General features: G+C 48.1%; 3 protein-coding genes across 3 annotated transcripts; 2 read left to right on the plus strand and 1 right to left on the minus strand.

The window, feature by feature from the left end:
• The first annotated feature begins 8,860 nt into the window (after window positions 1-8,860).
• Window positions 8,861-10,311, plus strand: LOC127768473 (ethylene-responsive transcription factor ERF096-like). The gene has a single exon (XM_052294055.1). It carries the CDS (start codon window positions 9,374-9,376, stop codon window positions 9,797-9,799), a length of 426 nt encoding a protein of 141 aa, XP_052150015.1. The 5' UTR covers window positions 8,861-9,373; the 3' UTR covers window positions 9,800-10,311.
• A 2,856-nt stretch (window positions 10,312-13,167) lies between these two features.
• On the plus strand, window positions 13,168-15,047 carry LOC127766811 (probable inorganic phosphate transporter 1-12). The gene is given in 1 exon segment (XM_052291964.1): window positions 13,168-15,047. A coding segment is annotated over 1 exon segment (1,626 nt). The 5' UTR covers window positions 13,168-13,219; the 3' UTR covers window positions 14,846-15,047.
• Window positions 15,048-16,668: 1,621 nt separating this feature from the next.
• LOC127766812 (inorganic phosphate transporter 1-1) lies at window positions 16,669-18,725 on the minus strand. Its single transcript, XM_052291965.1, has one exon. It carries the CDS (start codon window positions 18,530-18,532, stop codon window positions 16,949-16,951), a length of 1,584 nt encoding a protein of 527 aa, XP_052147925.1. The 5' UTR covers window positions 18,533-18,725; the 3' UTR covers window positions 16,669-16,948.
• Window positions 18,726-20,823: the final 2,098 nt, after the last annotated feature.

A 20,823-nucleotide genomic window follows, 5' to 3' on the forward strand; every position in this document is an offset into this window, starting at 1 on the left:
GGAAGGTGTGAAAAAGAGAGGGGGCCGGGCCCCTTGAAAGCGATGAGACAAAGGGGGTTTATATAGGTTCGGCCCGCTGAGAAGCGTAACACACTACTCCTGTGCTCAGTTGATTGAGTATGGAGAACAGGTGCTTGAATCTGTGAGACCCAAGCGTGAGTTAGCCAAAAAGTCGATCCCCCTTGTCGGTGATATGAGCCTGGAGGTACCAAGCTTAGAAGGAAGAGGCCGCCCCTAGTGCCCACGTGGCGCTCCCCTGAGGGGGTCGGGCCCGTGGATAGGTGGCAGTCATCTCCTGTAAGCCCGATGGGTCGGGTTGCCCCGACCCCTCCCCAAGGTCGCCACGTGGATGGGGTTAGGTGAGCGCGGCCCAGCACCCACCTAACCACCTTCAATGCAGGTGGAGCGAGCACGCCACACCGCATTAAATGCGGCGCGGTGCATGCCTGACATGCCTGCGGCCGGTCACCAACCGGTCGCAGGCCGAATGACAAATGGGATAGCGGCAAGCCGCCCACGCCCTGAACGTGTGTCAGGCGGCGTGTGGCAGGTATGGCCTGTCCCATCGTGATGATGAACGGCCCTGAGCCACTCATCCCAATCGGAGTATGCATGACTACACCGGACACGCCCAAGATTGTGTCCCCGATACACGCACGTCCTTAAGTCTTCGTCCATTAAATGGTGTGTGACAGGGGCGTCCCCCGTGTCAGCCGCGATGATCAAACTGACTGGCACGCTCGTATCTAAACTGACTGGATCAAACTGACTGGCACGCTCGTATCTCATCAACCTTTGGACCTGCACTGGAACTAAGAAGATCTCCTAGGCCAGTGTGTGTTTTTCGCATCAACAGGTAGCGCATGTGGTAACCCCTTGAGATATAAAAGGAGGACCAGGCCTACGGAGGGGAGGGTGAGATCCGAAGAACCCTGGATTGAAGGTTGAGCCCCAGCTTGCTCACCAGAGATTCAGAGACTTTGTAAACTCAAAAAAATCATCATAAGCAGGAGTAGGGTGTTACGCTTCCAAGCGGCCCGAACCTATATAAACCTCCTGCTTCTTGTCACTCTCGAGGGCCCGACCCCCACGGGACAACCATCTACTCCCATTCCTCCAACTCCTCGATTTTCCCTTGCTGCTTCTAGGCCGAACTAACAAAGGGGGATTACACGGATCCCCGCTAGAGGAGTTCACACTCTAACACCCCTCCCTCTCTAGGTCTGGACCTCCTTTTATATCACAAGGGGTTACCACATGGGCTCAAAAGCCTACCTAGGGATGAAGGAGTACATTCTTTGCATTAAATGAATGTCTTATTACTTGACTTGGAAGCCACACGCACGAGCGCCACAGCATGGGGCCCATCAAATCGCGTCGACTGCCACGGGGGACGCCCGTGTCATTCGCCAATTAATGGCTGAAGACTTCGGGGCTCCCATTTGCACCGGGAAACGGGAGCCTTGCCTTGACCATAGCGGATGAACCGACTCCAGCCAGGATAAGAGGCTAATCATCATGATGTGACGGGGCATGGTAAGCTGCACGCCGCCTGACGTGTGAGCAATGCGCAGGCGCACTACTCCGATCCCATCAATCATTCAATCGGTCACAGACTGGTCAGGCGCATAGCATACCGTATTAAATGTGTCATGGCGCGCCTGCTCAGGGCACGTTAAATGCGGTTAGGTGGGGTTGGGGGTGCCCACCTAACCCGCACACGTGGCGTCCTGCGGAGGGGGTCGGAGCAGCCCGACCCCCAGGCATGGAGGGGCGGCCGCCGCCCTACCCCGGGCCCGACCCCCTTTGGTGGAGTGCCACATGGGTACTAGGGGCAGTCTCCTCCCTCTAGTCTTGATACCCCCAGGCCCATATCACCGACAAACACTTAACTCATTTTCACCGGATATGTCCCTACAATATACACCCTTGTAATAAGAAAAAGAAATACAGATCGAGTTCAGCATTGCTTTCCTCACAGGACAACAATGCATCTGCTAGGCATCTTGGTTTTCGATCTTAGTCGGTTGGGTTCACATAATCACACAACAACAAAATGCATAGCAGCTTTTAATAAACCACGTATGTGGCAGCAAGTCCCTTTATTAGGGCCATTTTGCCCTTTATTAGTAGTGTAGTGTATGTGCCTCACAAAGCCCGTCGTCTGGGGGCTTGTTGTTATTGAGATGGGAGAGACCGCCCGCGTCGCTTGCCGTGCGAACAACCGGGCGGGCGACAACCCTAACCGCCACTGCTCTCCCCCCTCCCTCCTCTGCCGCCGCTGCCACCAGAGCGAGCAGCTGGACCACAGCTCGGAGAGCAAGGACGACGGTGGTGGGGTAGACAGCCATGAAGCAGCGGGCCCAGTTATGCGCGGGGGAGGTGGGATGACGCTCGACAACAACTGTGGCGACCCGACGACGAGATGCATTAGTGATGGTGACGGGGTGGAGGCGGCGAGAAGCGGCAGCAGCAAGTTAGAGGCAGCGCGAGGAAGTCAAAGGCCAAAGGTGGAGGGGGTGACTAGCTAGATCTGGTCGTCTCCATCCTGGATCTAGAAGGCTTGAGTTGGAGAGCGACGGCGGCGAAGCAGCAGCAGCAAGTTGGAGGCGGCGCGAGGAAGAAGGCCGGAGGTGAGGGGGGTCAGCAATCTGGTCGTCACCTTCCTGGTTCCGGAAGGCTCGATGGAGTTGGGGGAGGCCAATTTTTGGAGTTGGAGGTGTAGGTGGTCAGCAGAGGTGGTGGGGGCGATGTCGGTGGACAGGATGGTGGCCGGCGAAGGTGGTGGGAGTGTTGTCAGCGAGTTGTAGCCCAATAGGAGGTAATTGCGGCTGACGGTGGAGTTGGCTGGCGAATTGGATGAGAGGTGCAGGTGGCTGCCAGCCATGGGCAGGAGGTCGGCTTTCGACTAGAGGTTGTTGACGAGGTGGCTGGAGAAGCAACTAGCTGGCGGGCAATTTTTGGTGCTGGGAGGTGGTCGGTGGTGTTGCCGCTTGGAGATGCCGTTGTTGGGTTGGCCGGTCGGTTGCCAATGCAATTTGTTCATTTGGAAAGCCACAGGACACGATATACAACAGCGTGGAGGGTGGACTGATCGACGACAAATGATCCACCACAATCGGCTGGGGCTTCTCCCGTTCTCTAGAACTCCTCCCCTTCTGTTGACCAGTCTGCTCTTAGACTCCGATCGTGGGGAGTTCCAAGCCAAGGGATGGGGAGCCAGTTTGGTTGGTAGATTTCTGCTTGGAGTTCGGGTGCCATCAGCACCGCTTGTGTTTTGATTGTTCTTGCGACTGCAAGGTGCTCGGTTTGGTGAAGAGAGGGTGCATGAGACCTCCGCGACGCAGCCTTTTGCTAGTGTTTAGGGGAGGAGTCGGAGCTGCTTGTCAAGGGTGGCAAGCTCGAGAACGATAACCCTCTTCCGCTTTCGTCTTGGTAGCGCTGTGGTAGTTGGTGTTGTCGTAGTTGGTAGGGAGAGAGAGTCGGGGCAAAAGTCCTACTTGATCTTGGGCTAGAGCCAACGATGTCGACACCTGTGAGCGTCATTTTCTTTCTTGAAGGCATTGTTACTTTGCTCTCCCCCTTTCTTCGGGTGAAAACCTTGTTCCAATATTCGGACTGACGTTATTCGTGTTTTGACTCTGTCTTCCTCTTTGGAGGCTCCGATTCGAAGATCCTACCCTGCGTTGTCCGTGGTCTATTCATAGGAAGTCGGAGTTGCTTTTCTGAACTCAGCAATGATGACATGTGTTTTGACCTTTATTTGTATCGTCATAAGTTTATTTTTCGTGTAAGTTTTGTCTGATTTTCCTCAACAAACCGTTTCCTCTGCAAACCATGCTTATGTGAGGTTTTTCAGTCCAGTTTCCCCTTAAAAGCTGAGCCAAGTCTAATCTTCTTAAATGAAAACAAACGCTCCGGTCCTTTTACGAGGTTTCTTTGAAAAAACGGTCGTTCTTGAAGGAATCATGCATGCATGTGTTCATTTTTGGTTTAAAAAGTACTCCATATATTTGGACAATAAAGAGAAGAGGTTGGAATCTCCACGTACGGTGCATCTCTACTAGCCATACATATACGAGACGTATTTCCATTCCATTGGCGTTCAGTCAATCTCATGGCAATATATATTCTCAGAATGCATGCAGGGTGGTGGATGTTACGCCCTGCCTTTCCTACATTATATTCCTCTGCTGGTACACGTGAACACACCCTCCAATAATTGGATTAAAAAGGTGTACGATCCCCGTTGCAACTGGCCAAAGGAATTTTGTAGCCACCTCCGCAGCAGCAGAAACTACAGTATGCCGACAGCTTACATGGTGAGTACAATACAAGATAACAAGAGTGATCGAGGGCTCAAACTTCATATCATACCAGGCACAAACGCATGGCTGTTGTTTTGCTAGCCGAGGCAGCGGGCCGACGTCGACGGTATTGATCTCGTCCTGATCCGCGGGAATTCCCCGCACGCGCCCGCTCACCGACGGCATGAAAGTACCAAGGCGGATGATCATTAACGTCGGCTCTGCTCACGGCGAGAAAATAGCCAAGTGAGAGCAAGTATAACAGTAGGCTACAAGCCGACTAAATGCTGAGATAAAAAAGAGAAGAAAGAAGAGAGAGGAGAAGCGGGCTGTAAACTTACAGCCAGCTTGGACACAAGAACCAACAAACTCTGTGACAGAGATAAGTGGGTCCTATATTAATTGTAAAGGACGCAGATTCAGTGACATTTCCCCGTGACATTCTCGGTGACATTGAGTCACTGACATGTGGGACCCACATGTGTCTGGACCCACGTGGGTCCTACACGCCAGTGTCTCAATGTCACGGGGAATGTCACCGGAGCAATGTCACCGAATCCCAATTCAATTGTAAAGAGCTAACTATTATATGGGTGGGCTGAGAGAAAGCTGTAAAGAACCTTATAGCTAATAAGTTGGTTGTATTATTAGCCTAGCTCTGAATAGGTGGCGCGAGCCAGAAGCGCTTTTCTGATTTTTGTACCAGCAGGCAGCAGCAGCGAGCTTGGCGGCGCGCGCTCGTACTGATCCATGCATAGCGCGCGCGGCAGCTGGTACACAGCCACACCACAGGCAGGGCTAGCTAGGGACAGTTCAACTTGGCTGGGCGATAGGAGAGCGATCGGTAGCTAGCGTGCATCACTAGATCGATGCGCGCGATACACACACAACACACGACCGGCCGGGGGATAGATTTCGATTAATTCGGTCGACCACGATCACAATGACCCTTGCTCGGGCCGGCGGGCGGCGGTGAATATTCCGCATCCTCATATTTCTCGCTTTAGTCCGCCGTCCGGTCGCGCCACCCACGTGACCGAGATTCCCCCGCCCAGCTACTTGTGCAAACTCCATCCTCGATCGCTCCTAGTTGGGTATGTTACACCGGATAACGTCTCAACTAGAGCTGAGTGAAAGTTCTTATGATGGAGAGATAATGTACAACAGTACAAGGAACGTGGAAAAATGGACGACGTACGTATTGACCGAGCCTCATGGACAGACAAGGCGGAGTGAATGTAAACTAGTACTGTAGTAGTACTTAGTATACTCCATCCCAATTTGGGTATTTAGTAGCAATGACTTATTGACTTAAATACTAATTAATCAATCGTATCCTAGTACTATCCTTATTCCCGATATTTCATATTACAAGATACATATGTGTTCATCCAAATAACTAATACCCCCCTCTCCTCTAAATTCATTCTTCTAAAAAAGAAAACCTCTACCATTAAGATATATATCTAATTTCATTGAAAATATGCATGGTATTTATTAAGATAATTCATACGAGTAGGTAATTATAATTCTTTATTGTTCTTTGCCTTTTGTGGTGGTTGTGACTTATATTTTAGAATGGAAGGAGTAGTTTTAAATATTTGACAAGTTTGATTTTTTAAATTCATTTGCCTATTCTTCTTGAACAAATAGAGTACATATTAGAGACGTGGATTTTCATCTCTTGAGAGAATATCCCCTTCTTTTGTGCATATGATCTAATTTATTAATAGTATTTTTTGAGAGAATCTATTCTATACCATGAGTTTGTCATAATTCAACAATATACCATTGATTTTCTCTCTTTCTACATTATACTGATGACTTTATTAATTTTTCTACAATACACCATTGGGTTGGGCTTATTTTTTAATAATACCAAAAATACCCTTATGGACATATAAGTATAACAATTGATTTATATCATTACAAGTTTTTTTAAAAAAAGAAAACTTTTATGTGGCCTTCTTACAGTATAAAAGTTTGTATATGAGTTTCATTTTTTTTCATTTCTATTTTTTAAATATAACTTATTTGTTATATACTATATAAAATATTTTTGTGTTGTTGGTTTTAATGTAAATTATCTTTCATATGCAACATAAGATATTTTTTGCTATTTTCTTTTGTATAAGCTATTTCTCTCTGATATACCACACAAAAATATTTTTTTCTAAACAACAAAAATACCATAAACAAATTGAAACTGATGCACATACTTCTCTGTTGTGTAAGGAGGCCATATAAAATATTTCATATTTTTTTGAAACTTTATAATGAGATAAACTAATTGTTAACCATACATAGCCAGAGTTTGTCTTTTTTGGGACAGAGGGAGTATGTCTCTAAGGGTATTTTGGATATTTTTTTAAAAAAAAGGCTCATCCCAATGGTATATTGTAGAACAATTGATAAAGTCGTCGGTATATTGAAGAAAGAGACAATGTCAATGTCAAATCATTGAACTATGATAAACTCAGTGGCATAGAATATATTCTCTCTGTTTTTATAAACAAGAAATGATACATAGATATGTGGGGAAAATGATTCTAAACTCTTGAAGGGATATTTTCTTGTTGTTTACATATCATATTTAAATGGTTATGAAAAATAACAACATAAATTAATATATGATAGATTACTCCACAAACATGTAACACTAAGTTTAATTTCTATAAGTTGAAAAAGAACAATAAATTTGAAAAAGAAGTCAAATTTTAACTTGCAATCTTTGTACAATGATATATCATATATTAATCTATCTTATCAGTTTTTTTTAGAAAAATCATAACTACTTTTATGGCACGCGAACAACAAAAGGATATCCCCTGATTGAAGAGTTTAAGTCTATATACTACCTCTGTCCCATAATAGATGTCGCTTTGACTTTTTGTTTCCAACGTTTGACAATTCGTTTTTATTTAAAAAATTAGTGCAAATTAAAAAATATAAGTCATAGTGCCGACGGGGGATACCCGTAGATCGGATATAGAGGGTATTGGGGTCCGTTGGTATGAGGATCTACGTAATACAATATTAGGCAAACAAAAGACAAGGAGTATACTGGTTCAGGCCCCTTGGTAGGTAATAGCCTTAATCCAGTTGGTATGGGATTATATGATGGGAACCACTTATTACAAAGGGAATAGTATAACTCAATGATACCGATGAGACCGTAGTTGAGTTGGTCCAACTAGATCTCCCGGCGACTTGGCTCCTGCAAGCTCCGGCTCCATAGGCTGTGGTGGATGTGTTAGCGGTGATATTCGATGCCTTAAGTCCTGCGCAGGGGGTCCCTTATATACCGCGGGTCAATTGATCTCCAAGTAGGACTCGGAGATATCGGACCCTTCACGATATGGTAAAGACCCAACATTGTCCGAGTAGAACTCTCTCCATCCGTAGATACCATCTCTATCACGTGATAGATTTCCTTAATGTATATGGAAACTATCCGTATACGTGCGGGTATATCGTGTCGGTATACAACGTACATCTAAAAATAGAGGGTATACCTTATCCGTAACCCTGACACATAGTTAAAGTATTTTTAACTTTTAATAGTAAAGCAAGTCACAAACAAAATAAATAATAATTCCAAATTTTTTTAATTAGACGAATGATCAAAAATTACAAACAAAAACTCAAAACGACAAGTAACATGGAACGGATGTAGTATGTGATATATCATTGCATAAACATGTAAGTTCAAATTTAACTTGCATAGGTAGAAAAAAATGACTATTAATTTTTTTTTTATGTCGTGTAAGTCCCGTTTGAATTTGTATGTGTGGATTGCTACATCTAATATTAATCTATCCTATAAAAAATATCAGATTTTTTATGACTTTTTGGGTGACATGTAAAACTAGGAGACGTTACTTCGAGAGATAAATAGACTTTCTCACATATTGGACACGCTTGAAGTACTTTTAGTAAATAATACACAAGTAAATAAGTATATATTATTAGTCACGGTTAAAGGAAAAAAAGTCAATTGTATTTATATATTAGAAAACAGATGTAGTATTTTTATATCTATCACATACTTTAACATAGAGAACACGCAAATAATTAAGCTTATCTTATCTTATTTTAGTACTATAGCTTATAAGTTACGTGTATAATGACGACAGAAAACGTAAACCATTTTTTCATTAGAAAAAGAACAAACATATAACCTTTTATCTTTCCTACCAGGATTAGACATTCATGTTAATTTGCTCTCCTCGGTAACACTTCATTCTTGAAGGTGCTCTTAACTGGTACTCCGTTTCATATTATTATAAGCCGTTTGATTTTTTCTAATCAAACTTCTTTAAATTTAATCAAATTTATAGAAAAATATAATAGTATTTTTGATAAAAAAAATATGTTTAATGAAACTAATTCAATCGATCTTTTATATGTTACCAAATTTTTTCTATAAATTTAGTTAAACCTAAAAAAATTTTAAAAAAGGTTAAACAACTTATAATACTAAACATAAGGAGTAAATGACTACCATGCTACTAGCTAGCTAGCTCGATAGCAGCTTCCTGCGGCTTCTGCTGTCCATTTCGATCCGGGCAAAGCAAAAGAGATGGTAGTAGCAGTGGACATCAGCACGGTGTTGCGGTTGAATGGTCAGAAAAGCGGTAATGTTGGCATGCATCAGCAAGAATTGTTTTCTTGTAGACTTGCGTGTATGTGTACCCCTGCCGATAACCAACACCGGCCAGGGGTGATAATGAGGCAACTTGATCATAGAGCGATCGAGAGCGTACTCTACAATATATAGGAGTATACGCCCTGCATGCGACCGTACACCGTATGCCGCGCGCCCACTGTATAAATAGGCCGCATGTTCCAGCCGCCACATGCACAATTGCACGCCTGAGACTAGCATATCCATGTCCGTTTGGCCGCCGCCACTGCTGCATGCTGCCTAGCTATAGTAGACCTGCTACCTGCAGATCACAATAGCACCGGAAACTGTGAGCTCGGTAAGTCGGTATATACGTATATAAGCCAATTAACCAATCGGCGTCGTCAGGCCTCTCGCGTGTGCGAGCGGTTGCGTCCGCATGGAGGACGACAAGAGTAAGGAGGGGAAATCGTCGTCGTCGTACCGCGGCGTGCGGAAGCGGCCGTGGGGCAAGTTCGCGGCGGAGATCCGCGACCCGGAGCGCGGGGGAGCCCGCGTGTGGCTCGGCACGTTCGACACCGCGGAGGAGGCCGCGCGGGCGTACGACCGCGCCGCATTCGCCATGAAGGGCGCCACGGCCATGCTCAACTTCCCGGGAGATCATCATCACGGCGCCGCAAGCAGGATGACCAGCACCGGCTCTTCTTCGTCCTCCTTCACCACGCCTCCTCCGGGGAACTCCTCCACGGCGGCGGGCCGCGGCGGCTCCGATCGGACGACGGACAAGGTGGAGCTGGAGTGCCTCGACGACAAGGTCCTGGAGGACCTCCTCGCGGAGGCCAACTATCGTGATAAGAACTACTAGCTAGCTAGCTATTATGCCTACTTAGCTAGTACATACCGATCCGTCGGTATTAGCAAGACGGACATGGAGCAGTCGTGATCTCGTCTGTATGAGCTCCTTGAAACGATCGAGACCATGAGCTTGCTAGCTAGCTACGCATAGTAGTAGCAATAACAGAGGAAGCCCAAGGCAGTATGTACTACTGTCCTAGCTAGCTAGCTAGCTTAGCTTCTTCTAATGGCATGCAAGAGCATATGTGGGCACGCACGCACGCACGCACGACTCATGATTTGTGCGTCGGCACACGCACGTTTCAGACCATGCACGTCGTTGTTCGGTGTTCCGGCAAGCAGTCAAGCACATCTGGACAGCTAGAACGTTAGCATGGACAGAACCGTAATATTACGTACTGTATATACTCTTAATTTCAAGTACTGGAGCGGCAATTGATTATACTAGTATACTATACGCTTCCCTCCGTTCGTTATACAAAATTAATACACAGTATTATACTGTGTATTCGCTAAACTATACTACCTCCATTTTTTAATAGATGACGTCGTCGACCTTTTCTCACATGTTTGACTATTCGTCTTATTCAAAAATTTTATGCAAATGTATAAGATATAAATCACACTTAAAGTACTATGAGTGATAAAAACAACTCATAACAAAATAAATTATAATTACGTAAATTTTTTGAATAAGACGTATGGTCAAACATGTGAGAAAAAGTCAACAGCGTCATCTATTAAAAAATGGAGGGAGTATATATCTCGTGGTCTTGTTCATATTGGTCAATGAAGGACTATAATATACTCTCTTCATTTTTTAATAGATGATACCGTTGACTTTTTTAACATGTTTGACCATTCGTCTTATTCAAAAAATTTACGTAATTATAATTTATTTTGTTATGAGTTATTTTATCACTCATAGTACTTTAAGTGTGATTTATATCTTATATATTTGCATAAATTTTTTGAATAAGGCGAATGGTAAAATGAAGGTAGTAACATGGAAACGGTGAATTTTCCATACTAGTGATACTACTTTCTCTCGTTCGAGTACTATGTTTTCCCGCATAAAGTTTATTGACCGAAATACGGAATCCATGAAAAGATAAAGATGCTCTTATTATCTGATGCTACAGTTAACTCTCTACTTCTTGAGAACAGTAAACCCTCCCTCTTTCAACTAGTCAGCAAATTAACCAAAGCCGGTGTCTGTACTAGTAGTCTGGTAAAAACCGATTCCCCAACAGGTAAAAAGAAGTGGTCCTCGGAAGTTGCCAAACCGAACCCACCGATCGAATCGAGGTGTGTGTGCCGCGTGCGCGCCCGTACAGTACGAGGAGAGCGGGACGCGGCCGGGTTCGCGACGGCGCACACGCAGGCTGGGCCGGTGATGGGCTGCGTGGGAGGTGTGCTGCTGATGCATGGGCCAATGCGCGAGATAGCTCGGTCGCGTGGTGGTGTCGGGCCTCGGTTCCCACGGGCTTCGCACGCAGGTCGGATACAGAAACAGATCGAATCTCGGAACAAAAACAGAGAGCCACATATCACTATATCAGATGTCACGGTGGATTTGCCGCCGCGCAGATCGGGATAGCTGGCAGGCATTCGTACACCCCGATTTCTGCTTTGATATTCTGTTATCACAGTATATCCGAGGGCACCGTATCTGGTGCAAACCAGGGTTGCTGTGCAACCTTGCAAATTTTCAATCAAGACCATAGGATGCCCATCCGATGGCTAGGGATAGAGGTGGGTTACTTTTGCACTTAACCGCCCACACTCATCTCTCTGCTAATTTATGCAAATCCCCCCTAATCACAGCGTCCGTCCGCCCGTCCTTCCCGCGTCGTTTCGTTTCTGCAGCACACGCGATTCGCCGCCGCCCGCTCGAGTCCCCGCCGCCCGCCAGCGACTCGCCGGCGCCCCTTCGCCACGCCACCACCGCCATGTTGCAAACCCTCCCGTTGTGAGGTCACGGGGTAGACCGTGCCGCTGCCGCCATGGAGTCTGGCACGCGCGACGTTTCGGATTCCAACGCGATAGACCCTGTGCAGGACCAGCGGGCGGGTGCCGTTGATCCTGTCGTCGCTATTGATCCCGTCTCCGTTGAGGCCGCCGCCATATATCATGCCATCATTATCGTGGACGCGGGCCAAACAAGGTGTGAACTATGAACCGTGGAAGTGTACTTGCTGGAAGTTTATTCTGAACTTGTATCCCTATACTTGATGTATTCCTGAATGAGACATGCTTATTTTCGTATTGTGAACATTTTAATCTTAACCTGTATGCTCTTGTTATGGGTAGATGCTGCCAAAATTTAGTAAAAAGGGCTACATGCTACCAAAATCTGAACTGCAACAAGAGCTTCTTATCTGAGACATGTTTGCCATCAATATATGACAATACATGAAACTGAACCTGTATCAAACCTATCAAGCTGTCAAGCTGTTGTGCTCTAGCACATGTGCAGAAAATGCAGAACAAGTAGTTTGACAGTTTGACAGATTACAAAATCCGTGCTGGTTTCAGTTCATCTGTCATCCGAATGCATGAAGCTGGGCATATATTCAGTTTGACAGATTGACACAGAAAACAGCTGGTAGTTCATTCAGGCTATTATTCAGTTACACACCCATAGGTTCCACTGTCACCACAAGCAAGAAAAAAAATTTTTATGGTTCCACTTGACTTAACTCAATCTCATTATCAAATGACAGAACACAATTCCATTGCATATTTGTAGTCACAATCTTTCAGAGTTTCAGATTACAAAATTAGTACATCAGTGTCAATCTCAGAACACGATTCCATTGCATATCAGCTCGGCGGGCCAGCGACCGCGTCGAGCCGGCTGGGCGGGGACGCGGCCGCGGCGGCGAGCGGCGACAGCGGGAGGCGCAGCTCGGCGGGCCAGCGACCGCGTCGAGCCGGCTGGGCGGGGACGCGGTCGCGGCGGCGAGTGGCGACGGCGGGAGGGCGGAGGACGGCGGCCACACGAAGCGGGGGGGGGGGGGGGGATTTGCATAAAAAACAGATTAGCAGAGATGAGTGCGGGCGGTTAAGTGCAAAAGTAGCCTAACTCTGTCCCTAGCCATCGGATGAGCATCATGTGGTCTTGATTGAAAGTTTGCAAGGTTGCACAGCAACTCTGGTTTGCACGAGATACGGTGCCGTATCCGAGGGGGTGCTAGTGTCTGCCAATGGCGTTGCATACGTATCTCGTTTGTATAACGGAATCGGGCTCTTTGCACGGCACACGGTTCATCTCGTACTCGAACTCCGATCTGTTATAACCATCGCGTTGGATCGTAGCAGCACACGGTTCATCTCGTACTCGAACTCCTGATCTGTTATAACCATCGCGTTGGATCGTAGCAGCAGCCGCCGACCCAAACGCAAACGCAAACGCAAACGCGACGCCATGGGAAGGCAGGACCAGCAGCTGCAGGTGCTGAACGCGCTCGACGCGGCCAAGACGCAATGGTACCACTTCACGGCGATCATCGTCGCCGGCATGGGGTTCTTCACCGACGCCTACGACCTCTTCTGCATCTCGCTCGTCACCAAGCTTCTCGGCCGCATCTACTACACCGACCCCGCCAGCCCCACCCCCGGCTCGCTGCCGCCCAACATCGCCGCCGCGGTGAATGGCGTCGCGCTCTGCCGCACCCTCTCCGGCCAGCTCTTCTTCGGATGGCTCGGCGACAAGCTCGGCCGCAAGAGCGTCTACGGGATGACGCTGCTGCTCATGGTGATTTGCTCCATCGCCTCAGGGCTCTCCTTCTCGCACACGCCGACGAGCGTCATGGCCACGCTCTGCTTCTTCCGCTTCTGGCTCGGCTTCGGCATCGGCGGTGACTACCCGCTGAGCGCCACCATCATGTCCGAGTACGCCAACAAGAAGACCCGCGGCGCGTTCATCGCCGCCGTCTTCGCCATGCAGGGGTTCGGCATCCTCGCCGGCGGCGTTGTCACGCTCGCCATGTCCGCGGGGTTCCAGGCCGCGTTCCCGGCCCCAGCGTACGAGGTCAATGCAGCTGCGTCCACCGTGCCGCAGGCCGACTACGTGTGGCGCATCATCCTGATGCTCGGTGCGCTGCCGGCCATACTGACGTACTACTGACGGATGAAGATGCCGGAGACGGCGCGGTACACGGCGCTCGTCGCCAAGGACGCGAAGCAGGCGTCGTCGGACATGGCCAAGGTGCTGCAGGTGGAAATCGAGGTGGAGGAGGAGAAGCTCCAGGACATCACGAGGGGCAGGGACTACGGCCTCTTCTCGGCGCGGTTCGCCAAGCGCCATGGCGCGCACCTCCTGGGCACGGCGGCGACGTGGTTCCTCGTCGACGTCGCGTACTACAGCCAGAACCTGTTCCAGAAGGACATCTTCACCAGCATCCACTGGATCCCCAAGGCGCGCACCATGAGCGCGCTCGAGGAGGTGTTCCGCATCTCCCGCGCGCAGACGCTCATCGCGCTCTGCGGCACCGTCCCGGGCTACTGGTTCACCGTCTTCCTCATCGACATCATCGGCCGCTTCAAGATCCAGCTCCTCGGCTTCGCCGGGATGACGGCGTTCATGCTCGGCCTCGCCATCCCGTACCACCACTGGACCATGCCTGGCAACCAGGTCATCTTCGTCTTCCTCTACGGCTTCACCTTCTTCTTCGCCAACTTCGGGCCGAACGCGACGGCGTTCATCGTGCCGGCCGAGATCTTCCCGGCGCGTCTCCGGTCAACCTGCCACGGCATCTCCGCCGCGTCCGGCAAGGCCGGCGCGATCATCGGAGCATTCGGTTTCCTCTACGCGGCGCAGCCACAGGACAAGGCGCATGTCGACGCCGGCTACAAACCTGGGATTGGCGTGCGGAACGCGCTCTTCGTGCTCGCCGGGTGCAACCTCGTTGGGTTCCTCATGACATGGATGCTCGTGCCGGAATCGAAAGGGAAGTCGCTGGAGGAGATGTCCGGCGAGGCCGACGACGAGGAAGCTTCTGCCAACGGCGGTGCCACCGCCGTCAACTCGTCCGGAGTTGAGATGGTGTAATCCTTCAGGACGCAACGAGATGACGAACACTTGCATGCGAAGCTCGTACTTGTAGCGTGATAGGAAATGTTATACTTATATTTATTAGATCGTACTCCTACTAGTAACTATCATAACTATGTTAGTACTTGCTTTTTAGGTACAGGAGTTCTCTTTGTACCTCAAGTTGATCCCTAATTTTCGTAGAACTTAATTAATTCATGGCAAGAAGTTGCTCATTAATAGAAGCTATTCTAAACTTTTGTGGGATGTCTCCTTGTTATTTGCATGTTACTTAAACAATTATAAAAAAATGGAAAAAAATTAAATAGATAGATTACGATATATCATTACACAAACATACAAGGTCGTGCTTTCTAAAAAAGACTTTCCCATTACACAAACATACAAGGTCGTGCTTTCTAAAAAAGACTTTCCCATGTTCAGAACTACAATACTTTCCCCTGTCCTACAAATAGTGCATCTCTAGTTTTAAAATTTATCATTTCACAAGGGTAGTGGAGGAAAATTTCTGGTTTTGTTTCAACTTTTTTTTCTAACCAGATTCCCAATACATGTGGGTCTCATACTCTCATCGATGTTTTTTTTAGATAGTGCTACATAAGCATCGTATAGGCGTCACATGTGACGAAGACTGAGTCAATGAGTCACGTATGCGGCACGCCAGCAGAAAATCGTTTTCAATAATGTAAATAGACTCAATATGCACTGGTTTTTTTTAAAAAGCGAATTCTCACTGGATTTAGAAGTCAGGCTCCATTCGTTTCCACTTAAAAAAGTGGATTAAGTTTTGGATATTCGTGACACGCTTTTCAAACTGCTAAACGGTGTCTTTCGTGTGAAAACTTTCTATATGAAAGTTGTTTTAAAATATCAGATTAATCCATTTTTTAAGTTTGCAATAATTAAAACTCAATTAATCACATGTTATTATCATCTCTTTTTGCGTGAAACATTTAATCTTCATCTTCATCTTCAGGAGATTCAAACACCACCTAAGTGATGTTTCATAAACGGTTCTACGACATGGATATGAATGAAACTCGACCCATAGTTCAGAGATGTCAAGTGAACTTTCTCGTAACAAACAACTCGTACGGCCCAACTAAACAAATGCACCAAACACATCAAGGAAAAAGTCCATCAATGATGCAGTCCAAACCAACAACAGATCGGCCAGGTCCAACCGAATGCACCATTGTAGCTTCAACACACATCCTCACAGACGCATGTACTCCCTCCGTTTAATAAAAAACCTAAATTTAGAGAAATATCTAGATTATCTCTAAAATTTGGTTTTTTATAAAACGAAGGAAGTACACCTTGTGTGTCCTACGTATATAAAACCATCCGCACATGATGCTTGTTTTTGTTCACTCTGTATCCTTTTCCGCCTGGATTTCTAGGCTGAGTAAGTAAAATTACCTGATTTTTTAAAAGAAAAGAATAAGTGTGTACGTACAGATTCCTCTTACTCACCCTCTCTTCATAGGTATCCTAAGTCAACCTCTTACCAGCTGATTAAAAATAGAGTGATTAATCATATGATAATCCATGAGGGCATTTTCCAGCTTCCACGCGACCACGCCTCATTTGGTCCCAATAATCCACACAGCTGACGCCTTGACAGCGGTACAAAGTTTGCTAACCTGTGTGCTGCTTCTTATATATGGTCCCCAAAGTTACGATTTTGATGTCATTTTCTCCTCAGTAGTACTGTAGTCTTAGATGCCAAGCTAGCCAAGAGTTGATCAGTCAACGAACAGGACGAACGGAGTACTAGAAAAATGGATATGTTACGTGTGGTCGCTACAAACAATCAATTTCCTGAACTACTAGCATATCCATTGCATTCTTTTTTCAAACTACACGGTTCTTTCAAATCCAGGGAAAAGTTCACCAATTCTTCAAGAACATATACACACATCTCACTCACATATACTACAAACTAGTCACTAATTGAAATTTCTACAAACTTATCCAAGAAAAGGAAAAAACTACCACTCGTACGGAAGCGACGACTAGAGTTGTTACAGTTGGGAAAAGAGATGACACCAATGGTTAGCGGCAACCACTCCCTGCGTGATCACACGCGCGGTCAAATTACTTCGGGTAGGCCGCCTCCTCGTCGTCGCCGTCGGCGACCTCCTGCGAGATAACCTCGAGCGACATGCCCTTGGACTCCGGCACGAGCAGCGTCATGATCGTCCCGAGGAAGTTTGTGCCGGCGAGCACGAAGAGCGCGTTCTTGATGCCGATCCCCCTGGGGTACCCAGGCTCGGGCTTGTGCTGGTCCTGCGCCGCGTACAGGAACCCGAACGCTCCGATGATGGCGCCGGCCTTCCCGGCGGCGGCGGAGATGCCGTGGCACGTCGACCGGAGCCGCGCCGGGTATATCTCCGCCGGCACGATGAAGGTGGTGCTGTTTGGCCCGAAGTTCGCGAAGAAGAAGGTGAATCCGTACATGACGATGAAGCCGGTGTGGTGCCCCCGCGTCGTCCAGTGGTGGTACGGGATGGCGAGGCCGAGCATGAACGCCGTCATCATGGCGAAGCCCATGATCTGGATCCAGAACCTCCCCATGATCTCGATGAACGCGACGGTGAACCAGTAGCCCGGGATGGTGCCGCAGAGCGCGATGAGCGCCTGGGCGCGCGCGATGCGGTAGAGCTCCTCGAGCGCGTTCATGGTCTTCGCCGGCGGGATCCACCCGACCTTGCTGAAGATGTCCTTCTGGAACAGGTTCTGGCTGTAGAAGGCGATGTCGAGGAGGAACCACGTGCTGGTGGTGGCGAGGAGGTGGAGGCCGTGGCGGCGAAGGAACTGGCGCGAGAAGAGGCCCCAGCTCTCGCCGCCGACGGCCACCGTCTCGGCGCGGTCCGCGCTCTCCTCAATCTGGGTGTGCAGCACCTTGGACATGTCGGCCGCCGCCTGCTTCGCGTTGCGGGCGATGAGCGCCGTGTACCGCGCCGTCTCGGGCATCTTCATCCGCCAGTAGTAGGTGAGCGCCGCCGGGACGGTGCCGAACATGAGGATGATGCGCCACACGTAGTCGGCCTGCGGGACGAGCGACGCGGCGTGGTTGTCGGAGTAGGACGGCGCCGGGTACGCGTGCCGGAACCCCGCCGACACCGCGAGCGCGACGATGGCGCCGAAGAGGATCCCGAACCCCTGCATGGCGAACACGGCGGCGATGAAGGCCCCGCGCGTCCTCTTGTTCGCGTACTCCGACATGATGGTGGCGCTGAGCGGGTAGTCGCCGCCGATGCCGAAGCCGAGCCAGAACCGGAAGAAGCAGAGCGTCGACACGACGCCCTTGGCCGAGCTCCCGAACGAGAGCCCGGACGCGACCGAGCACACGACCATCAGAATCAGCGTGAAACCATACACGCTCTTGCGTCCGAGCTTGTCGCCGAGCCATCCGAAGAAAAGCTGGCCGGCGAGCGTGCCGCAGAGCGCGACGCCGGTGACGGCGGCCGACACGTTGGGCGGTAGCGCGCCGGGGGTGTCCTTGGAATCGTCGGTGTAGTAGATGCGGCCGAGCAGCTTGGTGACGAGGGAAATGCAGAAGAGGTCGTAGGCGTCGGTGAAGAAGCCCATGCCGGCGATGACGATCGCCATGAAGTGGTACCATTGCGTCTTCGCCTGGTCGAGCGTGCTCAGCACGTTGAGCTGCCCTCCCGCCATGGCTTCCCAACTCTTTGAGCTCTGAGCTCTCCTCTGATCTAACTTTTTCTTTTGCTTTGCCGCTGAACTGACTGTTCTCTACTGGACGCAGATATATACTACTCGCAGTCGCAGGTCCAGTGTTGAATGCTCAAACTAGTCAACTCTAATGGTTGCCGTTCTTATCAAAAGCAGGGCAGGGGCACAGTAGAGGGGGCGGACTGCAAAACTTGAAGTCTTTTGGTCTCCGTTCTTCCCGCGTTTGGAGCAGTAATTAACCGGCACATCTTCATCAATTACTGACGAAGCATGTTGAGATGGATACTTTGTAGTCTGTAGTCTGTACTGTGTAGTACGTAACACAATCGCTTCTCATTAGCAGGTTGAAACAAGACAGCGACAAGCTGAGCAAGAACAAGTACTACCTCCGTTTTTTAATAGATGACGCCGTTAATTTTTTCTCACATATTTGACCATTCGTCTTATTCAAAAATTTTACGTAATTATAATTTATTTTATTATGAGTTGTTTTATCAGTCATAATACTTTAAGTGTGATTTATATCTTATACAATTATATAAAATTTTTGAATAAAACGAATGATCAAACATGTGAGAAAAAGTCAACGGCGTCATCTATTAAAAAACGGAGGGAGTATATGGATAGGCTTGGAAATCAGCAGCTGAATGCCGTGTTTGCTCAATTGGTTATTACTACTGTACTTGTTAGCCGGAGTAGTTCTGACTGAACATTCTTTCTTTGATATGGAAGTCATCGCCGTTGAAGTATGCGAGGGTAGGATTTTGCAGAGCATGGGCTGGCTGCACTACTGGCTCAATGAAGTCCAGTTCATAGGCGTCCTTCGGTAGGGTGGACGCACAGCTCGCAACAGTAGTTGCAGTACACACTTGGGCCTTCCCGTCTTAAATTCTCTTGTTTCTTGGTTTTCCACATGGCACATGCCTAGCTAATACGATCTGGCTTGTCGCTATCTCGTTTTGGTGATGGAATTGACATGGGGCTGAAACTTCAGCTAGAGAACAAACCATGTCCCTTTCGCTACAACAATCGGAGAAGAGGTCGACGAAATTTCCAGCGAAGCTTCTTGACGATGAACTCTTGCGAGCAACTTGACAAGCATGCATGCCCTAGCGAGCGAGCGAAACTACTCCCCGCGAATGACGCAGAGATGTGTGTGTTTTGTTTGCATGGCTCGTGACGCAGAACAGGATATGGACAGAAGTACTGGAGAAGGCTAGCTATAGCTCCCCGCGAATTGCCATCTTCACCTTTTACGCCTCGAGGATAACTCTTCACCTCGTTGTGTCCTTGTTGGTTGCTGTTGCTCCAGGCAAACGTAGCCAAATCTGACCAGCCATACCCACTTGCTAATGGTGGCCCCATGCCCACCTTCCCTTCTCCGGCGTATAGCTCCACGGCCGATACTTTCGCCGGACTTCCCCAACCTCCTCCTGCCTGTGCCGACCTACTCCGAACTTCTGCCTTTCGCCGCTGCCAGGGGCACATCCCTCCTTGCTCCACCTCGGCCTTGGCCACCCCGACTTCCTCCTCCGATGGCTCCTTCCTCGTCCTCGTCACGGAGCCCTCTCCTTCGCCAGAACTCCGTTGCCGTCGGAACGCGTTAGGCCATCTGCACTGCCTACACCCATCCTGAGTATGGGTGGTTACATCAAAGTTTACTCCTTCGAGCTAAACAAACAAAACGATTTACCCCTTTGTTGCCATTCGCTACTTCAGATGAATTCTGAAGAATGATTGCTCAACAAGAGGATGGCGCCAAACAAGCTACTACTAATAGCAAAGCTACTACTTTTCATATTATAAGAAACTATTGTTATAGAATATAAAAAAAAATGAACTTGGGCCGTGTTTAGTTGTAATTTTTTTTTCAAACTTTCAACTTTTCTATCCCATTAAAACTTTTCTACACACAAACTTTCAACTTTTTCGTCACATCGTTCCAATTTCAACCAAACTTTCAATTTTAGCGTAAACTAAACACACCCTAGATGGAAAAAGCTATTTTTCCAACATCTACATGTTATCACCAGCCGAGTCCAGCTTTTCTCAATATTTGAAGAAGTAGAATCCAGAAAATGAAGAATTTAGAAACTGTTTTTTTTATACGGACGATGACGGCGTACGAATCTGACTCGAATCTTGATGCAATTGGACGGCCATCATCCGTTGTGTTATTTTATTTTGCTCCAAAAAAAATCCGAACTGGAGTAGTACAGTAGTACTCCGGAAAAACCATCAAGGGAAACCCTAGCTTTCATGAGAAGCGGCGG

Source organism: Oryza glaberrima, chromosome 3 (genome assembly GCF_000147395.1).
Source record: "Oryza glaberrima chromosome 3, OglaRS2, whole genome shotgun sequence".
Taxonomy (NCBI): Eukaryota; Viridiplantae; Streptophyta; class Magnoliopsida; order Poales; family Poaceae; genus Oryza; species Oryza glaberrima.